This window comes from Giraffa tippelskirchi, chromosome 11, assembly GCF_054371585.1.
Source record: "Giraffa tippelskirchi isolate mGirTip1 chromosome 11, T2T-mGirTip1v1.2.pri, whole genome shotgun sequence".
In the NCBI taxonomy this organism is placed as follows: Eukaryota; Metazoa; Chordata; class Mammalia; order Artiodactyla; family Giraffidae; genus Giraffa; species Giraffa tippelskirchi.
In genome coordinates this window covers 126,702,925-126,723,282 of record NC_137285.1, presented here as the reverse complement: position 1 = coordinate 126,723,282, position 20,358 = coordinate 126,702,925, and the positions used below count along the sequence as shown (strand labels likewise).

The 20,358-nt window shown below is 38.7% G+C and overlaps 1 protein-coding gene and 1 pseudogene across 5 annotated transcripts in view; one reads left to right on the top strand and one right to left on the bottom strand.

The window, feature by feature from the left end:
* The window catches only part of UVRAG (UV radiation resistance associated), a 311,614-nt gene that overhangs the window by 71,165 nt on the left and 220,091 nt on the right, over positions 1-20,358 (bottom strand). For all 5 annotated transcript variants that reach the window (XM_081543163.1, XM_081543165.1, XM_081543164.1 and 2 more), the window contains one exon: positions 9,043-9,121. In XM_081543163.1, coding sequence (XP_081399289.1) covers positions 9,043-9,121 — 79 coding nt within the window. The remainder of the gene's footprint in view (positions 1-9,042; positions 9,122-20,358) is intronic.
* LOC145526638 (U6 snRNA-associated Sm-like protein LSm4 pseudogene) lies at positions 10,700-18,501 on the top strand (annotated as a pseudogene).

Below are 20,358 nucleotides of genomic sequence, written 5' to 3'. Positions count from 1 at the left end.
ACAAATGTCCAAGATTAGAGGAACAGTTAAATGAATTACATATTTTAATATGCACACTATGCACACAAATGAAATATTACATATTAAAAATACTGACTTAGAGAGCTTCTAATGGTTTGGGAAAACGCTTATGTCAACAAAGGAAAAAGATGTTGAGCACTATATATAATATTATCTCAACTATAAAGGAAAAGACAAAAAAGTTTGAAATATCAGAAGGTACATGTAAGTTGTAGACTATTTAAATCTGCTCTTCTATCTTCTTTCGCACTTTAAAAAATTTCTACAATTGGTATTTTTATTTTTGAAAATATCTTTTAAACAAAAAAGACATGGTATCATTAGCAGAAGGACAGACACATAGAGTAATGAAATAGAATTTAGAGTTCAGATATAAATCCTTATAGTTAGTTAATTTTCAACAAAGGTGCCAAGATAATTCAACGGGTATGAGTAGTCTTTTCAACAAATTTTTCTGGGCTAAATGAATATCCACATGCAAAAGAATGAAGTTAGACGCCTTCCTTACACTACACAAAAAAATTAATTCAAGATGGACCACAGACCTAAATGCACAGGCTGAAACAACACAGAAGAAAACCTAAAAGTACTTGGGCTAAGGTTTCTTGGAAATGACATCAAAAGCATAAGCAAGAAAAGAAACAGTAGGTACAACTGGACTTCACTGAAACTAAAGACATTTGTGTTTCAACAGACACTATCAAGAGAGTGAAAAAGACAACCTGCAGAATGGAAGAAAATAGTTGCAAATCATACATCTGAGAAGCAACTTTTATTTAAATTATATAAAGATCTCTTAAACTCAAGAATAAAGACAAATTACCCAATTTAAAAATGGGCAAAGGGTTTGAACAGATGTGTCTCCAAAGAAGATATACTAATGTCCGATGAGCACGTGAAAAGAGGCTCAACATCATTAGCCTTTAGGGAAATTCAAATCAAAACCACAATGAGATACCACTTTACACCCAGTAGGAGGCTATAATAAAAATGACAGAAATTGGTACTTTAATACATTGATGGTGGGTATGTAAAATGGTGTAACTGCTTTTAGCACACAGTCTAGCAGTTACTCAAAATGTTAAACATAGTTACCATATGGCTCAGCTGCTGTTGCTGCTAAGTTGCTTCAGTTGTGTCCGACTCTGTGTGACCCCACAGACGGCAGCCCACCAGGTTCCCCCGTCCCTGGGATTCTCCAGGCAAGAACACTGGAGTGAGTTTCCATTTCCTTCTCCAATATGGCTCAGCAACTCCACTCAAAACATGTCCCCACAGAAAACTTGTACATGCATGCTCATAGCAGCTTTATGTATAATAGCCTGAAAGTATAAACAATCCAAATGTCTATCAACTGATGAATGGGTGAATAAAATGTGGTATATCCATATATATCTTTGAATTGCCAAAACGATTTGTTAATAAAAAGCAAAGACTGATGCATGCTGCAACATGGATGAACTGTAAACCTATCCTGAGGGAAAGAAACCAGTCACAAAGACCACATATTTTATTCTATTCCATGAAATGTTCAGAAGAGACACAGAAGTAGAATGGTGGCTGCTTAGGGTTGGAAGTCTTACAGGAACAGGGTGTGACTACTAATGAGTACAGGGTTTCTTTATGGGCAACGAAAATATTCTAAAACTGACTGTGGTGATAGTTGCATAATTAGTTGAATATATTTTTTTAAAAAATATTGAATTGTATTTCAAATGGGTCAGTTGTATGGCTTGTGAATTGTATCTCAGTAAACTGTTGTTGTTTATTTTTTAAGATATAGGACTTAAAGTTTCTACTCTGTTACTGGCAATTTTGTAGGCAGCGGGGGGTGGGGAGGTGGGGTGGAGTGTGGTGGGGATGGTATCTTGACTATTAAAATATTCTTGGAATTTAAATTCTTGATTCCAAGAAGAATTAAGAAAATAAAAATGCATTTTCTCCTCGTGTGGCATATACACTGAACTGTATGTTAAAGAAATAGACGTGAATTTAAGCCGGTGGGTAAACTGGCACTGATCCCTTCTAAATAGCTCTGCACCGTGGGCCCCATGAGTAGTCAAGTCTTAGAGAAAGACTAAGTCCCTGGCAGAACAGAAATTTCCAACTGTTTTTGGAAGGAGAAGCTACTTTTACTTTCTATGAAGTCTTATAGTAAACTGAGAAAAAAGAGGTAATGCGACAGAAAGAAGAGAGGTCATGAAATCTCCAGGACCTAATCCTAGTTCTTCTACTGAATTCCTGATCTCGGGGGTCTTATATGTAAAAGGCAGATAACTGTCCATGCCTTAATCACCTCATAGATTGTTATAAGGCCCACATTAAAAAGGAAAAAAGAAGAAACAAAGTGGGCTATTGTTAGATCTGACCTCAGAAGATTTGATCTTGAATTCTGTTTGCCAATTTCTTAAAGATAGACCTGGTCAACATACTTCACAGAGTATGAAACGAGAATCACAGGTGTAAGTATACCAAATGCCATTGAAATCAATACGAATGTATATCATGGTTAGTATTTGTAAACTACACCCACAAAATGTTACTCTTAAGTCCTTGGACGTTCAAGAAAGAAGAGAAAAAGCCTGGCTTTAAGAAAACCCAAAAGCAAAAGCAACAGGGGAGAATCCACTGATAGCTGCTAATCTGATGACTTGTACTGCACATATTACTGGAATTCCAAATTTGAGGTCTCTTATATAATGTTACTACATTTGGAGAACTGACACATGTGTCTTGGTTTATCAGACTATGAGCAATTGAAGTTTCTGGGACAGTGGTTCTCAAAATTTCTGGTCTCAAGATCCCTTTACCCTCTTAAAATTGAGGACCTCCAAAAGCTTTTGTTTCAATAGGTCCATATACAAATATTTACCATATTAAAAGTTAAAATCGAAAAAGCATTTAAATATTTATTGATTTACTTTAATAAAAGAAATCTATTATTTGTTAATATAAATAACACTTTTAATGAAAAACAAGCATATTTTCAAAGAAAGAAATTTAGTGAGATGAGTGACATCATGTTACATTTTTGCAAGTCTCTTGCAATGCCTGCCTTAACAGAAGACAGCTGGATTCTCATATATTGTTCTGCATTCATTTTGTTACAACATGTTGTTTCATGAGAAAATGTAATTTGGCAAGAAAGGAGAATTTTAATAGCCTTTTTCAGACAATTGTAGATATTCTTCTCTGATACTATCTCCATACTTAACAAGTAGTAGTTTTTTAAAGGTTAGTAGCAATATAGAATCTGAAGCCATATCAATATACTTTTTGCATCTGTTAAAATCCATCAGGCTTTTTGCACTGTGAAGAGATCTTTACCTATACATGACTTCAGAGCAACATACATTGGTCGTTTTGAAAATACTGGCTCACTGAGTTATATAGATTTTCAAAGCTTACACATTTATTATAAAATATTTCAAAATCTCATTCGTTAAGTATCACTACAACTTCACCAAAAACACCTTTAAGAAATGGGAAGCTGTCAATGTCATGGTGGCAAATCCAAGTTTCCTGACATACTATTTTCATTCAAAATCTTGAACTTCATCATCAGTTAATTTCCTTTGAAATGCTCACCTCATTCATTTTTGAAAAAAATATCTGCCAAATACCTAAGTCTGTACAGTTGGCTGTTTATTAGACAATCTTTCAAAATGTTGCGCCATGAAAAAAATCAGCTAGTTTAGTTAGCAACTCAATTGTAGAAATGGTTTATGCCTATTTCTCTTTCTATCACACAGAATATTTTAAAAATATGTACTCAAGGGTCAACATTTAATACAATAAAATTAAAAAAAAATAAATTTATTTATTTTAGTTGGGGGCTAATTACTTTACAATATTGTAGTGGTTTTTGCCATACATTGACATGAATCAGCCATGGGTTTACATGTGTTCCCCATCCTGAACCCCCCTCCCACCTCCCTCCCCATCCCATCCCTCTGGGTCATCCCATTGCCCCAGCCCTGAGCATTTGTCTCATGCATCGAACCTGGAATGGCGTTCTGTTTCACATACGATAATATACATGTTTCAATGCTATTCTCTCAGAACGTCCCACCCTCACCTTCTCCCTCAGAGTCCTTAAGACTGTTCTATGCATCTGTGCTTTATTAAGGACATTCTTGACATTACTCCTTCAACCATTCCTTCTTTATTTTGTATTGGCAATTTCTCCCTCCATTTGATCACTTATATTAGCATATAAATATGCCTTGATATTTCCCATCTTAAAAAAAGAAAACACACCAAAAAGGTTCCACATCCCTCCAAAACCAAATAAAAAAGAAAATAAAAAAAATCTCCCTTTAACATACAATCTTTTCCAGTTATGAACCCATTTGTCTATCTCACTTCACAAAAAACACCTCAGAAGGGCTTTCTACAATCTGTCACTTCCTCACTTCCTATTCACTCTTCTACTCCTCTACTGAAACTGCTCTTGTCAATGACTTCTATGTTCACAAGTCTACTGGATACTTCATCTCACAGGAGGATTTCATACAGATGATTACCTTTCTTTCCAGAAATTCTCTTAGTTACCAAATTATTACTTTCTTCTGGTTTTCTCTCTATCCAACTGGCCATTCCTCTCAGTCTTTGCTGGTTCATCTTCCTCTAAACTTCTAAACCAGAATTCCCAGGGCTAAATCCCACTGTATGCTTCTGTCTATATCTATCTCTCTCTTTGGAGCTAGCGCTGCACTCTCTTCCTGGTTGATCACACTGGTACCATGAATTTTTTTTACCATTTTTTTTTCCATCACCACACATAGTAGCAAACTTTTTTTTTCATGTGGTGAAAATTATTAAGATATGCCCTCCCAGCAACTTTCAAATATACAATATGGTATTAACTGTAGTCAACATGCTATATTATACATTACATCCCCAGGACTGACTGACTTTGTAACTGGAAGTTGGTAGCTTTTGACAACCTTTACCCAGTTCTGCCACCTCCTACCCTCACCTGTGACAACCACCATATAATATGTTCTTTTTTACCTATGAATTTGGGCTTTTTGTTGTTGTTAATTTAGATTTCATGTGTAAGTGAGATCATATGCTATTTACTTCATTCAGCATAATATCCTCAAGGTCAATCCATGTTGTTGCAAATGGCAGGATTTCCTTCTTTTCATAGCTGAATAATATTATAGTGTGTGTGTGTGTGTGTGTGTGAGAATGTGTGTACACGTACCACATTTTATCTGGTCATCCGCTGATGGACACAAGTAATTTCCATGTCTTATTTTAAATGGGCTCCCCTGGTGGCTCAGATGGTAAAGAATTTGCCGGCAATGCAGGAGACTCAGGTGTGATCCCTAGGTTGGGAAGATACCTGGAGAAGGGCATGGCAACCCATTCCAGTATTCTTGCCTGGAGAATCCCATGGGCAGAGGAGCTATTTTAAATAATGCTGCAATAAACATGAGGGGGTGTAGATATCTTTTCAAGTTAGTGCTTTCATTTTCTTTGGACAAATACCCCAAAGTGGAAATGCTGGATCAAATGCTGTCCTTTTCACTGTGCAGGGTGATGATGAGGGTCACATGGATAATTAATATATGTATGTATATTATAGACTGTAAAACTCTCCAAAAAAATATTATAATTTTTGATTTACTACTCTGGGAACTAAAAGCAAACTACTGTGCTATACATAAATACTAATATAATGTCCTTATAAACTTACTGACAATTATGGCAGGAGCTGGTTTCTTAAACCATGTTAATTACACTGTACCTGAATTTTGCCAGGTCCATTTCTACAGTGTTACAGGCTGCCCAAGAGGGAAGACTATTTCCAGCCAAAGGGGCTGGCACTTGAAAAATATTAGTAAATGGTGCTAAAAACAAGGCACTTTGCTTTATTCATTTTTAATACCAGCCCTGCACACACACACCCCTTTAGACAGCAGTGACAGGAAGAGGGCAGGCAGGCCTTACCAACCCTCTCAGCTCTTCAAACAACACTTGAGGATTTCTATTTGAAGGCCTGTCTTTCTAAGCTTGGGCTTTCAAAACTTGGGCTGGACCGATCCCAAATACTGAAGTAACAAATATTACTAAATTCTGTCATTTCCTCTACCAAAAAAAGTGATTTTACTACTACTTCTGGTTGTGATGAAAGGTCCTATTGACTATTCAAACCCTCAACCAAGTTATGGATGCAGTATTAAATGACTTCACTCCTTTTTCTCTGGCACTTTAACATATGCCAGCGCTTTCATCCACCTCCACTAACGTGGCTTATAAATTACTGAGGTGGGGTCATTTTAATAGTATGATTTGTTCACATCTCTAGAGATGGGGTATAAATGAGACTGGCTGAGAGGACAAACTCCCCTTTGACAACATGTATTGGTGTATGTATGTATATATGTACATATAGATATATAATTAACCTTCACAAGTCGGAAGTATCTTATTAATATAATACCTGGTTAGGAGCCATAATAATTATGGTTCTGTGATTTCTTATAAGTCGAAATGTAAGAAAGTGATGGTTGTAAGGCTAAAGACAAAATGGCGTTAACGTGAAAAAAGCTGAAGGTCACAAATGTGTTGAAAGCTTCTTTCTAAACGCTCAGAAGAGGCCTCATGAATGAACCATGAAACCTAAGAAAGTCTGTTTATAAGAAGTTTATTGTCGTCTCCTTTTAAAACTGCCATAACAATGATGAAAAAACACTAGAGAGCAAGATACTGGCTCCCTATGGAATCAGGGGTTAACCCATTAAACACACACACACAAATGTACTACTCTCTGAATTTCAGAGTATAAAGTTGCAGAAGATAAAAAATTAGTAGAAGTAATCCATTTTTTAAACAGAGAAATAAAACTAGCTCAGCATACTTGTAGCTTTAGTTCAATTAAGGATAAAATTAGAAGTGCTCTAAAGTGAGGACCAAACAGTGCTCAAGCGGAGTCTGATCAAGAGGGCTGGCTGTCCTCAGTTTTCCATTGCACCCAGTCAGCCTCCCTCTTGGTCTTGTTCCCAAAGGAGGCTATTCTTAGCACCCCCTTTATACCTTACTTTGTCATTCCTATTGGACCTGAGAAGAATTAAGTGTGTATGTGTGTACATGCATGCATGTGTGCATGCACGTGTGTGTTTGAAGCTGGGATTTATGAGGAAATCCAGGAATTTCAGCCCTAGCCTTAATTAGGAGTAGGTTTCACCTGGTAACTTCTGAAAGACTCCTGACTTAGGCCTTACGTGTTTAAAGCACAAAACAGAAAATAGGGCACAAGAGAGAAGAACCTCTGAACTCAGATGAGAACTTAATTCTACTGCTGCTGCTGCTGCTAAGTCGCTTCAGTCGTGTCCGACTCTGTGCCACCCCATAGACGGCAGCCACCGGGCTCCGACGTCCCTGGGATTCTCCAGGCAAGAATACTGGAGTGGGTTGCCATTTCCTTCTCCAGTGCATGAAAGGGAAAAGTGAAAAGTGAAGTCGCTCAGTCGTGTCTGACTCTTAGCGACCCCATGGACTGTGGCCTACCAGGCTCCTCCATAATTCTACTAAATGAGGACAACCTTCCTGACATCCTGACTCCCAGACTCTGGACCCCAGTGTCCACATGCTCTTTTCCACCTTGGCTGACTTTACTGGAAGTGCTCTCTAATGTACTTAGATCTCTTCTCCCTTAATGCATCCTTGATCTGGCCACTGCTTGACAGTTTTCATCTAAGTATTACGTTTTCTATGGTATGACAGCTGTCATTAGTAATGTGAGCTGCACAGACTTGAAATTAAGGTCCTGTTTCTTAGTCTGAAATATTCTTCTGCCAAAACTGGAGGGAGGGAAAGCCATCAGTTGTGGGAAGAATGGCACATGGAAAGATGAGTCATGGGCCAGAGGCTGTGAGCAAGGCTGCCTGCGCCTGGAATGAAGAACATGAGCTGGATGGCAGTAACAGTAAAAGCAGTGTGAGTGTGAGGTTATAAGCAAATGATTCATCAATGACTGAAAACTAGAAATCTGATTCAGTATTGGAAAAGTTAAGAGTCTAATAAAAACCAAATTAAAAAAAAAACAAACAACATTAAACTGAAGTTAGATGACAGGAAGAAAGGCAATTCTTCTACCATATGGAAGAATAATTCTAGATCTATCAGAAATGAATATGGGAATTGTTCAGTGAGTCTTTAGAATCATATGGATAAAAAGCAACTCAGCTCATAAAAACAAAAACATCACAAAACTTATTGCTTCTATATAAAAGAAAGGTCTGAGGATACAGCTGATAATGTCTTTAAATAACAGCCAAACAGTGGGATCTTTTCCATGTGACAGTCCAACTGGAAGGATGTCCGAATAAAAACAAGGCACTGAAGCTGATCTTCTATAATTAGAAAATTTATGTCATGTTACCTCTTGAAGTAGAGCCACATGTGCTAAGGAAATGTGGTATATTTGTTTCAGGAAAATGCAAACCCAAGCATCTGATAGCCTTTCTATGGCATATATTAAGATATTAAGTGAGATATGAATGGTTATGACATTGGGAGAGCCACAAAAACCCAAGATGGGCTGGAAGGACCATGTGCTTGGACTTTTCTTCAGGGCTTTGGATAACAGGTGAGGAGACTGTTGGGGACTTGCCAAAGTCACTAAACTTTTACTCCATAAACAACTCCCTATGCAAAATGAGTTCCTAGAAGTGGTGTAAGAGAAGAAGTTATGTGAGAAGAACGCTATTACCAGTCAAGCTGCAGAGGCAAGAGATTATAAAGCCCACACATTCAATTACAACCTACTAGCAGGTAACAGGTGGTAAAGGTCTTCTGAGTTTAGTAGGAGTAGTTCGATTTGTACCCACTGCTTCTCTGTAATATTTATAATGGCACAGAAAAATATTGTGGCTGAAAAAGAACTCTGTATTACCACTGTAACTAGTTAAATAGAAGAGTACACTGTAGAAGTTAAAGAGGGTTAGCAATCCAAGAAAGCAGGCTGCCATGTGCCAAGTAGGAGATGAGCACAGAGGGGTTACTTACCTGTGCTATATTTTTGTTCAGAAGATAGACACCGTAATCAAACTGCAACTTCTCTCCTCCTTTTGGGTATAATGGAAACCTAAAAAAGGTAAAGTAGGGTCAGAAGTTTTCCAAAACTGGAGTAAAGCAACTCCAGGTAGTTGACAAAGGTGGAAGCTTCTTGGATACAGCATAAATATCTGAAAATTTGGACTAAGCTACTTATACAGTCACTGCAACCTATTACCTTAATATCTTCATACCATTAGGCAGATCAGGATGATAGCAGTTTTGTTTCAAAGGAAGAATTGAGTACATCTTGCAACAAGGGACTAATAAATAAGATAGTGATCCACCAATCTTAAGGAGCTGAGGCCCCTATGTCTCGTATTTATATAGCATAAACTTACCACCCTAAGATTAAGATCCTAGAATTTTTCTCCTTTAACACTTTGGATCTGACGTCTCAACTTCTATTAAATAAGAGAGAAAGATCAAGAAAAAAAAAATCACACTTGAAAGCAATATATAAGCTTTCTGTTTTTTCTGAGGTCGTTAGTCAAATCAAGAGCACCAATGAGCAAAAATGCATCAAAAATTCATTTACATTCATAGGGAGTGCTATTTGGATGTTACTTCTTCAAGGCAATGTACTCATGCCATAGTGTTCTTCTAAGACTTTCCATTTTAACCTGACTCACTGAAGCAATAAAGGCATGAGATCTATAGATTGTTATATAGGTGATGAGTTATTTTAGGGAATGTTTCCTTCACTATTTTCCTTTTTCTACTCCTATAAATGAAGAAAAGGTTAGCATATATGTATGTTCTATCATATTTTCCCCTGATTCTCCAGACATACATTTTAACCTCTGCAACAGATTTCCGTATAAACAGATCAATCACAACTTAAATATGGTCAAGAAGAAACTTTACTCTCCTTAGTTTTGCAACATATGACTATTTTAATCTTACAGAAATAAATTACTAGATAGTTTTAATTTCAATTGTGGTTTAACTGTCTAAGAAAAAGATACATTCCATAATGTTTGAAGGATATATTGTTTTCCAGGGAAAATAAAAGAAAGGAAACAGAATTTAAAGCCTTATATTAAATTCTCAAGTTGCTGATATCATAGTGTCCAAAAGGTAAATTTGCTGCACTATAAAATTATAGGCACTGGGGAGCAAGCCAGGTCATGAACTGTCTTTACGCTCTCCAGTGGAACACCAAATGCTTCATACACCCATCAAGAAGATGTAGCTTTCTATTTAATTGAAGCTATAAAAAAATAAAGTAAGACATATGGTTTGGCCCTAAATTGAGATGCATTCAAAGTGATAGCAAAGCAAAGTCAGGATAAGCAAAGTGTAACACACCAGGCTTTTACAGGGTATCTGGGAATCATTCAAATTTGTATGGAATAGCTTGCAAAGAAACTACCTAATTGAAAGGATATACCAGCACAGGGGTATTTTGAAGAAATCTACTACAGTCCTCAAGCTCTATACTATATAGTTGTTATTCTATAAATCATCACATGTAGACCATCTGCACAGCTCTCCAAACCCACAATATATCTCCATTTTCAAGTTATAAATGCAGAAACTGTTTCAAATGTTGGAAAATAAATTGAATTAAGCACACACCGAAAACTAAGCCTCTAAATCCTGAAAAATGGATGTTACAACATTGACTTTATTACTTCATTGGGATTTCTTCATAGAAAGAAAGAGCCCCAAGGTGTGCATGTACCATTAAAACAAATCTAAAGGGTGAGTAGAGCCAAAGATTCAAACAGGAATTTTAAGACAGATCAAATATTAGGACAGAGTTCACATCTTATATTGCTTTCAAATTCTTGAAAGGTCATGTCATGTTGAACTATCACCTAGTACATGGATTTATAGACCTACTAACAAGCAATCTAGGAAAATGAAATCCATCTAAAAGGGTAAAACCTATTACCACCAGGACATAAGATACAAATCAAAGGCATTTTTATTCAATATACATAGAGAATCTCACTGGCAAACTGCAGGTTTAGACAGGAATGTGGTCATTTAACTACAACAAGAAAAATGCTCTTAGCACAAATAGAACTCATTTAAGGGAGTATTACATGAAATAACTAGAGGAACAACTATATATTTTCTATTATTATACCTTTATAAAAATGCAATTAAAATGAACAATATTAAATTCTTTTTCAATTTAAATTATATTGCCAAGTTGTATAAAAAATTCACTGATTCTACATGGTAAAAATCAATGAATCAGAAAGCAATAGATAGATTATCTGTGAAGATGGCTTAGCACTCTTTAGTACATAGTAATTTCAGTGTGAATAAAGAATTATGACATGAGTACTATAAAGCTAATGGGAGTCCAGGCTGTATTAACAGAAACAGAGCAGATAACCAGGGGACATGCTAGTGTCAACTACTTTGTACTGGGTCAGACTATACTGAAAGATTTATGTTCGGTTCTGGGAACCAAAATTTCTTTTTACAAGTATACAGATAAATAACTGGGAACCTTTCTAAAAGGTTATGCTTCTTACAGGTTTTGCAATAATCTCATTTGACTATATAAAGCATACAGTGAAGTAGGGTGATCCAGTGATTTTATTTAAAAAAAAAACTGTCTTGCCTCAATCACCTACTTAGTGGAAGAGATATGACCTCAGCATTGGGTCTTCAGTTATATATTCAGTATTCTTTCTCTGGGTCCTTTAGAAAAGAATACCCACGATGATTGGAAGAACAGGAGACATAGTTTTGAGAGAAATGGTTGCAATTAGAGGCTGAGCAACAAATAATAATCATATGATGAGCTGCAGCGGCTCTGGCCAAAGTGGCCGGAGAGCCTGGTCCCTGCTGACTCCACGCTCCCCTTGTTGCTGCTGGAAATGGCTCAGAATCACCCAATGTTGGTGGACCTCCAAAATGGGGAGATGTACAGTGGGCATATGGTGAGCTGCAACAACTAGATGAACAGCAACTTGCAGTGAGGTGATGTGCACTTCCAGGAACAGGGACAAATTATGGTGGGTGCCCAAGTGTTGTATCTGCAGCAGCACCATCAAGGACCAGCACTCCCTGATGGGATCATCGACACGGTCAAGGGGGAGGTGGCACCAAGAGCCATGGCAGCAGTGGCTTCAGCAGCAGAAGGGCCCTGGCAAGGGGGCCACTGGGCGAGGCGGGATCCCAGGCACTGGCAGAGATCAGCCGGAAAAGCAGAGAGGCAGGCAAACGGTGAGCCACCTCTCTGTTCCCCAGAGACTGAGCTGCCATCACTGGGCTTCAGCTCCCACCGCCAAGGCCACTTTTCTACTCTCCAGGTTATGAGTCTCTTCAGAACAAAAAGAGGCAGGTGTCGTGAGAGGACCACTCCCCCACCCCGCCCCCCGCCTGTCATCTGTGATCGTCCTCCTTTTTTGTTAGCTAGGAGTTCTACAGTTGGGCTTCCCCTGTGGCTCAAGTCTGCCTGCAATGCGGGAGACCTGGGTTTGATCCCTGGATTGGGAAGATCCCCTGGAGAAGGAAAGGGCTACCCACTTCAGTATTCTGTCCTGGAGAATTACATGGACTGTATAGTCCGTAGGGTCTCAAAGAGATATGACTGAGCGACTTTTATTAAGCACAGAAATGTTATTCTGTGCTTCTGGTTTTGTGAAGTTATAGCCAAACTTGATTTCTGGAAGATTCTGTGTTTAATGCATCTTTAAGGCCTCACTCTTGTTTTAAGGTCAGGCATTTTCCAAACAGGTTTGTTTTGTATTTTGTGTTATATGCCTGCATGGTGGTTTTTATTTTAAGCTGTTTGCACTGAGGCTGACAGACTGGATACTTTCTTGAACACAAACCCCAAAATTGCCTTTTCAACATGAACCCAGGCAAACCTTTGTCTCAGAGACTGTTGTGGGGGATGATGTTGGGCCCTCCCTGTTCCTTTGCTTCCTCTCTCCTTCTGTGTAATAAAAATAAAAACAAATACAGCTACAAAAAATACTAACTATGCATTCAGAGGCCTAGGGTGGATGAATGGTGGCCGCCAAACATGTCCATATTCGGAAACCCACAACCTGTGAATGCAACATTATTCAGAAAAAGGGTAAAAATCTTGAGATCAGAGTATCCTTGATTATCCAGTTGGGCCCTAAACCCAGTAACTGTCCTTATAAGAACACACAAAGGAGGGACACAGAGAAGAGGAGACGGTCTTGTGAAGATGGAGGCAGAGATCTGAGTTACACAGTTACAGGCCCAGGAATGCCTGGAGCCAGAAGCTGGAGAAGGCAAGGAAAGAGTGTCCCCTAGAGCTTTCCGTGCCCTGATTTCAGTCTTCTGGCCTCCAGAACTATGAGAGAATAAATTTCTGCTACTTTAAGTCACCAAGTCTGTGATAATTTGTTACAGCAGCCCTAGAAACTAACACAGTGGGAATCAAACACTGGATGGCCCATTGCACTTGATGAGGTATAATATCTCATCCATCTCCAAGATCCTGTAGTTCTGAATATGCCAAACTAAATAAATTGAATATAACTTCACATTTCCTTCACAAACTGAGGAAATATTTCAAGAGTATAATGCCATAGGGTCATCATGATAGGCATCAGCTAAGGCTGCAAAGACCTCTGAAGTGTCAGCAAATGAAATGTGAGAAAGAGATTCCTATGTATGTGTTGAAAGTAGGAAAATTTTAAAATTTATATATACACATAAATTTTATATATAATACATATTCAAATTACTTTATGTGTGTATGTATATTAAGAATATGCTGCATTCAGCTTGGAAAAAATTATGAAATAAATTTATTTTGAATCTTTTTTCCAAAAGACACAATTATATTAAGGCTTTTCCTCTCCTCCCCAAGCCAGACATTTCTAAAAAGGATTCCACATTGGTTATAGTTTCTCACCTTCACCTTTGGAGTCCCACAACCATGTCTGGTTCTTTGATGGCTCCGTTGAGGATGAAGATATGGCTATGGTTAATTCCAAATCTTTATTATGTATATTAAGGTCACTTCTGCTCATTGTATGTATAGAAAATGTGACAACATGTCCTCAGTATGTTCCAAGGCCAACAGTTTTCTTCAAACTCAATTTACTTTCTCCCATCTAGGTCAGTATCCCCCACAACTTTCTTCAGTTACTCAGGCATTTGATTTTTACTCCTTTTTGCATTTTATGTATGCAGTTCAACAGGTACACAAGTCATTTTTTTTTTTTGGTGAAACATTCTCATCTCTCTGTTCTCATCACCACTCTGGAAAGTTCTTAGTGGTCATGTGCACTACAGGATGTTTATCACCATTCCTGTCCTCTACTCACTGGATAAGGTATTATTATTATTTTCTTTAAGTAACTTTTTATCATGTCAGTGAGTAGCCCTGCTTTCTAATTAGTTATTGTTGTAAATGTCAACTTCTCTGCCTCACTTCAAGGCCTCAGTGATCTGACCTGTTGCAGTATTTGCAACCTTATCCTGTTCAAGTGCGTTCCTCACAGTCTCATGAACATACCAAGCTCCTTTCTTTTCTACTTTTGCTCACTTCCTGGAAATGCTCATCTCTCTCTTTCCTTCCACCTGGCAGAGTGAAAGAGATTACTGTATTTGGTCATGACTAATAAAAGGAAAACGTTTTTCCGCTGAGCTTTATCACTAAAGTTTTATGCACAACTCATTGCAAGTTGGTGATAATGCAGAAGTGTAAGCTGGGCCAGAGGCACACAAGATGGAGATGGCTAGAGAAGGTGAGGGAAGAGGAAGAGGAGTCAAAGGGATGGCTCCAGATCAAACCAGGCCTCACAGAACAGAGGAAGGACCTTGGTTTTTACTCTAAATGAGGGGAAGCTCTGAAGGTTCTGAAAAGATGAGTTTCTCTCAGAGAAGTAAGTTCATTTGTATCCCCCCCTTTTTTTAGATTCGACATATAAGAAATATCATATATTTGTCTTTCTGTGTCTGACTTACTTCACTTAGTATGACAATCTCTAGGTCCATCCATGTTGCTACAAATGGCATTATTCTTTTTTATGGTTGAGTAACACTCCATTTTATATATGCACCACATCTTCTTTATCCATTCCTCTGCTGATGGACATTTAGGTTGCTTCCATGTTCTGGCTATTGTAAACAGTGCTGCAGTAAACACTGGGGTACATGTGTCTTTTGGAATTATGATATTCTCTAGCTATATGCCCAGGATGGACTGCTGGGTCCTGTGGTGATGGTTTTGGTTAGGGTTCCAGTAGTCAAGAGGAACATATGTGAAGAGACTTGAGCTACAATTTGTAGGCAGAATGCAAGAACTTTGTGACTGATGGTTGTGACAGTGGTGAAGAGAGAGGGGTCAAAGATGACACTTTGGTTTCTCAGTAGAGTGACTTAGGCAGACTGTGGTGTCTATGAATTGAGACATAGAATGAAGAGAAGCAGGTAATACATACTATTCATGTATATAACATATATGATAAATTTGACATAAAATGTTATTATACATAAAATTAAGAGAGAAATTTGGGGTAAAAATATCAATTCTTCTTCCAGTTGTGTGCTCAGTTGTGTCCACCTCTTTGCAACCACATGGACTGTAGCCCCCCAGGCGTCTCTGTCCATGGGATTCTCCAGGCAAGAATACTGGAGTGGGTTGCCATTTCCTTCTTCATAAAAAAACCAAACAAACAAAGAATTACAGAAAAACTTAAATGGAAACTAAAGCCACAGGTGTGAATGAGAGGGCCTAAAGAAATCATGGAGAACAGGGTTGTTTCAGAGGCTTAAGAATATCAACAAGAGATGAAAAATGAAAAGGGGCCTGAGAAAGACTGCTCAGAAGGATTTTGAGGAAAACCAGTTATCTCACCAGAAAAGCACAGAAAAAGTGTTAGTTTAAGAAGGGAGATATCATCAGTAGTCAAATGCTGCTGACAGTTCAAGCCAAACAGACATGAAAACATGTCTACTGGATATAATTACATGAGTTCATTGGTAGGTAGCTTTGGTAATATGGCAAACACAAGTTTAAATGAAGCAGTGGGAGATGAAGGAAGACTGGTGTAAGCTCAGGGGTGATGAGGTGAGGAAATGGAGATGATGTGAAGTTTGGCACAAAGAGAGGAGAGCTCAGTAACTAGAAGGACAAGGTCAAGCGTAGCAGGATGCCCTGAGAAGGTGAGAGGGGATGGGCTCTCCATCCTACAGGTGGGGAGGGCCCAGGAGGAGGATCTGCCTAGGATAGCAGGTGGGCCAACTCTCCCCTTATAATAGGAAGGATGAAAGAAAGTGATCACCAGAAAACGGTCAACTCATTCAACAATGTTCACTGCACTCACACTGTGTGTCAGGTGTGGTGATGACAACGGAGCCTAAAGTGCAGTGGACACACGGATACCGCTCACAGAGGAGTGCACGGACGCTGCTCATAGTGTAGCACACAGACACTGCTCACAATAACCATCAAATATATAATCTACAAAGTAAATACTCTGAAGGAAAGGAACACTCTTCTGGAAAAGAGGTGGACAAAAGACTGAGTCAGGGAAGCTGACGTTTTTTCTGAGAGAAAGTGACGTTTTAGCTGAGACTTCAAAGATGAGTAGGAACTACTCAAGGGAAAGAATGTTCCAATTAAAGAAAGCAGCATATACAAAGAAGCCACCGCAGCGGGAAGCGTGCTGCTACATGGAATTGAAAGAAGGCCAGTATAGTTAGTCTGAGGGGAGTTCTGACAAGAGAGTAAGTTAAAGCTGGATAGGAAGGTGGATTATGCAAAGGTCTCAAGACCATGTCAGGTCACAGTCTGATTATCTTCTTTTTTCGCTAAGGAAAATAAGAAACCATGGAAGGACTTCAAACAAAGGTGTGTAACCTGCTCACATTTTCATTTGATGTGTTCCTTCTTTAATTAACTCTTTCTCCTTGAACTTTCCTGACAATGACAGATTAACATTTTGAAAAAAATATGCTGACTGAAAGTGGAGGATGGTTTGGAGAAGGTGAGAGACTCTCTTGTGGCAGTGACCTTGGTGGGAGATCATGGGTGCTTGGACTAATGTGGCAATGTTAGAAACAGAAAAAACGAGACTAATTCAGAAGACGTTTAGGAGATAAATCATAAAAACTTGGTTATGGTTTGGACGTGAATGGTGATAAAGAGGGAGAGATCATAAATAACTCAATGTTTTGTTTTGGATGAAAGTTTAATCAAAAGGAAGAACAAGTTGAACAAAGACATGTAATAGAACTGCTGAGCACTAATGAGAGCCCAGAAGTGGTCATTAATCAGGAGTTTATAATCAAACTATTGTGTAACTCTCTACACATCTGCTTGCATGTGGCAGGTACAGAGAAAATGGACAGCAAGGCTATAAGAATGATAAGAAGTCACAGTGGGGCAAGACAAGGGTGTTACTAAAATAATGGGCCATGTAATGTAAAGTGATCATGAGAAACACTAGGCTGGATGAAGCACAAGCTGGAATCAAGATTGCTGGGAGAAATATCAATAACCTCAGATATGCAGATGACACCACCCTTATGGCAGAAAGCAAAGAAGAACTAAAGAGCCTCTTGATGAAAGTGAAAGAGGAGAGTGAAAAAGTTGGCTTAAAGCTCAACATTCAGAAAACTAAGATCATGGCATCCGGTCCCATCACTTCATGACAAATAGATGGGGAAACAGTGGAAACGGTGTCAGACTTCATTTTTCTGGGCTCCAAAATCACTGCAGATGGTGATTTCAGCAATGAAATTAAAAGACACTTACTCCTTGGAAGGAAAGTTATGACCAACCTAGACAGCATATTAAAAAGCAGAGACATTACTTTGCCAACAAAGGTCCATCTAGTCAAGGCTATGGTTTTTCCAGTGGTCATGCATGGATGTGAGAGTTGGACTATAAAGAAAGCTGAGTGCCAAAGAATTGATGCTTTTGAACTGTGGTGTTGGAGAAGACTCTTAAGAGTCCCCTGGACTGCAAGGAGATCTAACCAGTCCATCCTAAAGGAGATCAGTCCTGGGTGTTCACTGGAAGGACTGATGTTGAAGCTGAAACTCCAATACTTTGGCCACCTGATGTGACAAGCTGACTCATTTGAAAAGACACTGATGCTGGGAAAGATTGAGGGCAGGAGGAAAAAGGGATGACAGAAGACGAGATGGTTGGATGGTATCACCGACTCAATGGACATGAGTTTGGGTAAACTCTGGGAGTTGGTGATGGACAGGGAGGCCTGGCGTGCTACAGTCCATGGGGTCACAAAGAGTCAGACGCGACTGAGTGACTGAACTGAACTGAATGTTAACTGGATACAGAGGACATGTCTGAAGGTCACCAAAAAGAACAATGAACAGGAGGCTAGCATACAGGCTGAACAAGCCAAGGTAGTCATCAGAGAGCAAGATGCTAGAATCAGATTCTGGATATGGACTGACAGAAATGATGACCTGTTCAGAGTGTAACCATGGAAGTAAATAAAAATGATGGGACAAAAGAGGTCACTGGTGCCAAAGATCAAGCAAATGAAAGGCCAAGGTGTTGAATGAATCATCTATTTGTGTGTTAATGTCATCCATCATAACAAGATTTTCAATAGAAAGAAAAACTGTTTCTCTTTCCTATGTTATCTGTTTACTTTGTTTCTCTGTTGCCAAAACACATGATGAGTAATGGGGTTATGTTTAACAGAGACTAGCAGGGGAAAAGAGCATGTCTCAAAGGAATAGGTTTTTGTATGTCTGCTTTGCCAAAAGGGTACAGAGGTTAGACGGAGAAGGCAATGGCACCCCACTCCAGTACTCTTGCCTGGAAAAATCCCATGGACCGAGGAGCCTGGTAGGCTGCAGCCCACGGGGTCGCTAAGGGTCAGACACAACTGAGCGACTTCACTTTCATTTTTCCCTTTCATGCACTGGAGAAGGAAATGGCAACCCACTCCAGTATTCTTGCCTGGAGAATCCCAGGGGGGGCGGAGCCTGGTTGGCTGCCGTCTGTGGGGTCGCACAGAGTCGGACACGACTGAAGTGACTTAGCAGCAGCAGCAAAGAGGTTAGAATCTAGAAAAAGCAATGAGGAGCATGAAAACCCCAATCTCATCTCCTGAATCTGAATACCTACTAGCATATAACAAAATTAACAGCTACCAGTGGGTACCCGTGGGGTCTTCAGAAAATCAGATTCAGTTAGGGCAAGAGATAGGCCGAATTCCCTGAGAAGAGAGCCTGAAGACACAGGAGACTTTGTTGATTTTACAGATGCACTTTAGAGGAAGCACTGGGGGACTAGAGGGCTGGGTCAAGGTCGACAAAGTAGAGGGCATTTTGAAGGTAATGGAGACGATTACAAAAGGTTTAGAAGTATTTTGATGGAAGGTTGAGGTACTCCCATTTGGTAGCTTCTATTTTCTTTATAAAGTCAGAAATGAGATGCTTTATCAAGAATGAAAGGTAAAACTGCAGATGGGTAAACACAAGAAGAGGCTTGAGACAGTCAGATAGAAGGAGAACCAGATATCTAGGATGTATCAGTCCAACTGAAATAGATGACTCTGAATTTACAGTGCTCCAATCTTTCCAACTGTTCCATTTTTTTTACTGTAGGTAAGTGGGTTAAGGACAATGGAGTAAGAATATTTAGGATACTGAAAAGACAGACTATAAGCCTGAAGCTACTAGGTTAATCACAGTGGCCTAACAAGGGCAGGATGATGGAGGCAGTCTATAAGAAGGTGCATAAATCTCAATAGGCTTTTAAAATGATAATAAAATAGGTTAAAAACAACATATTTAATGCCAGTGATAAAATAATCCGGGGGGGGGGAATCTTTTGTTGGTCTAAGTTCTAAATAATTGCTGAAGTGACTGTTTGATTTCAATATAAAAGCAATCTTCAAATCAGGATGTTTTCATTATGCATATGCTAATAAACTTTATATCAACATGGAAGTTAATCTGAAGAACTCCTAGCTATACAGTCAGCCCAACAAAGTGGACTAAACTACACACTTCCAAACTGACTAAGTTTTAAATGGTTTAGAATCTTCCAAGCTTTCTCTGGATAGTCTGTGCTCCCAGACTGTCTGGTATTACATATTCTCAAGCTTAAACAGTAGCTTCAAAATAAACAATGATAGCAATGTGCAATTTTTCTTAGTTCTGAACTATTTTTTTTTCCTGGTGTAGTTATATAAGGTTATCCAGATACAAAAATATTTACAATCAGCCTTGAACAAGGTACAGTAAAACACAAACCTTTAAAATTGCTCCCTGAAGATGGGTACACAGAAATCGTGTTCAAAAGAAAAAGTAAATACATATATA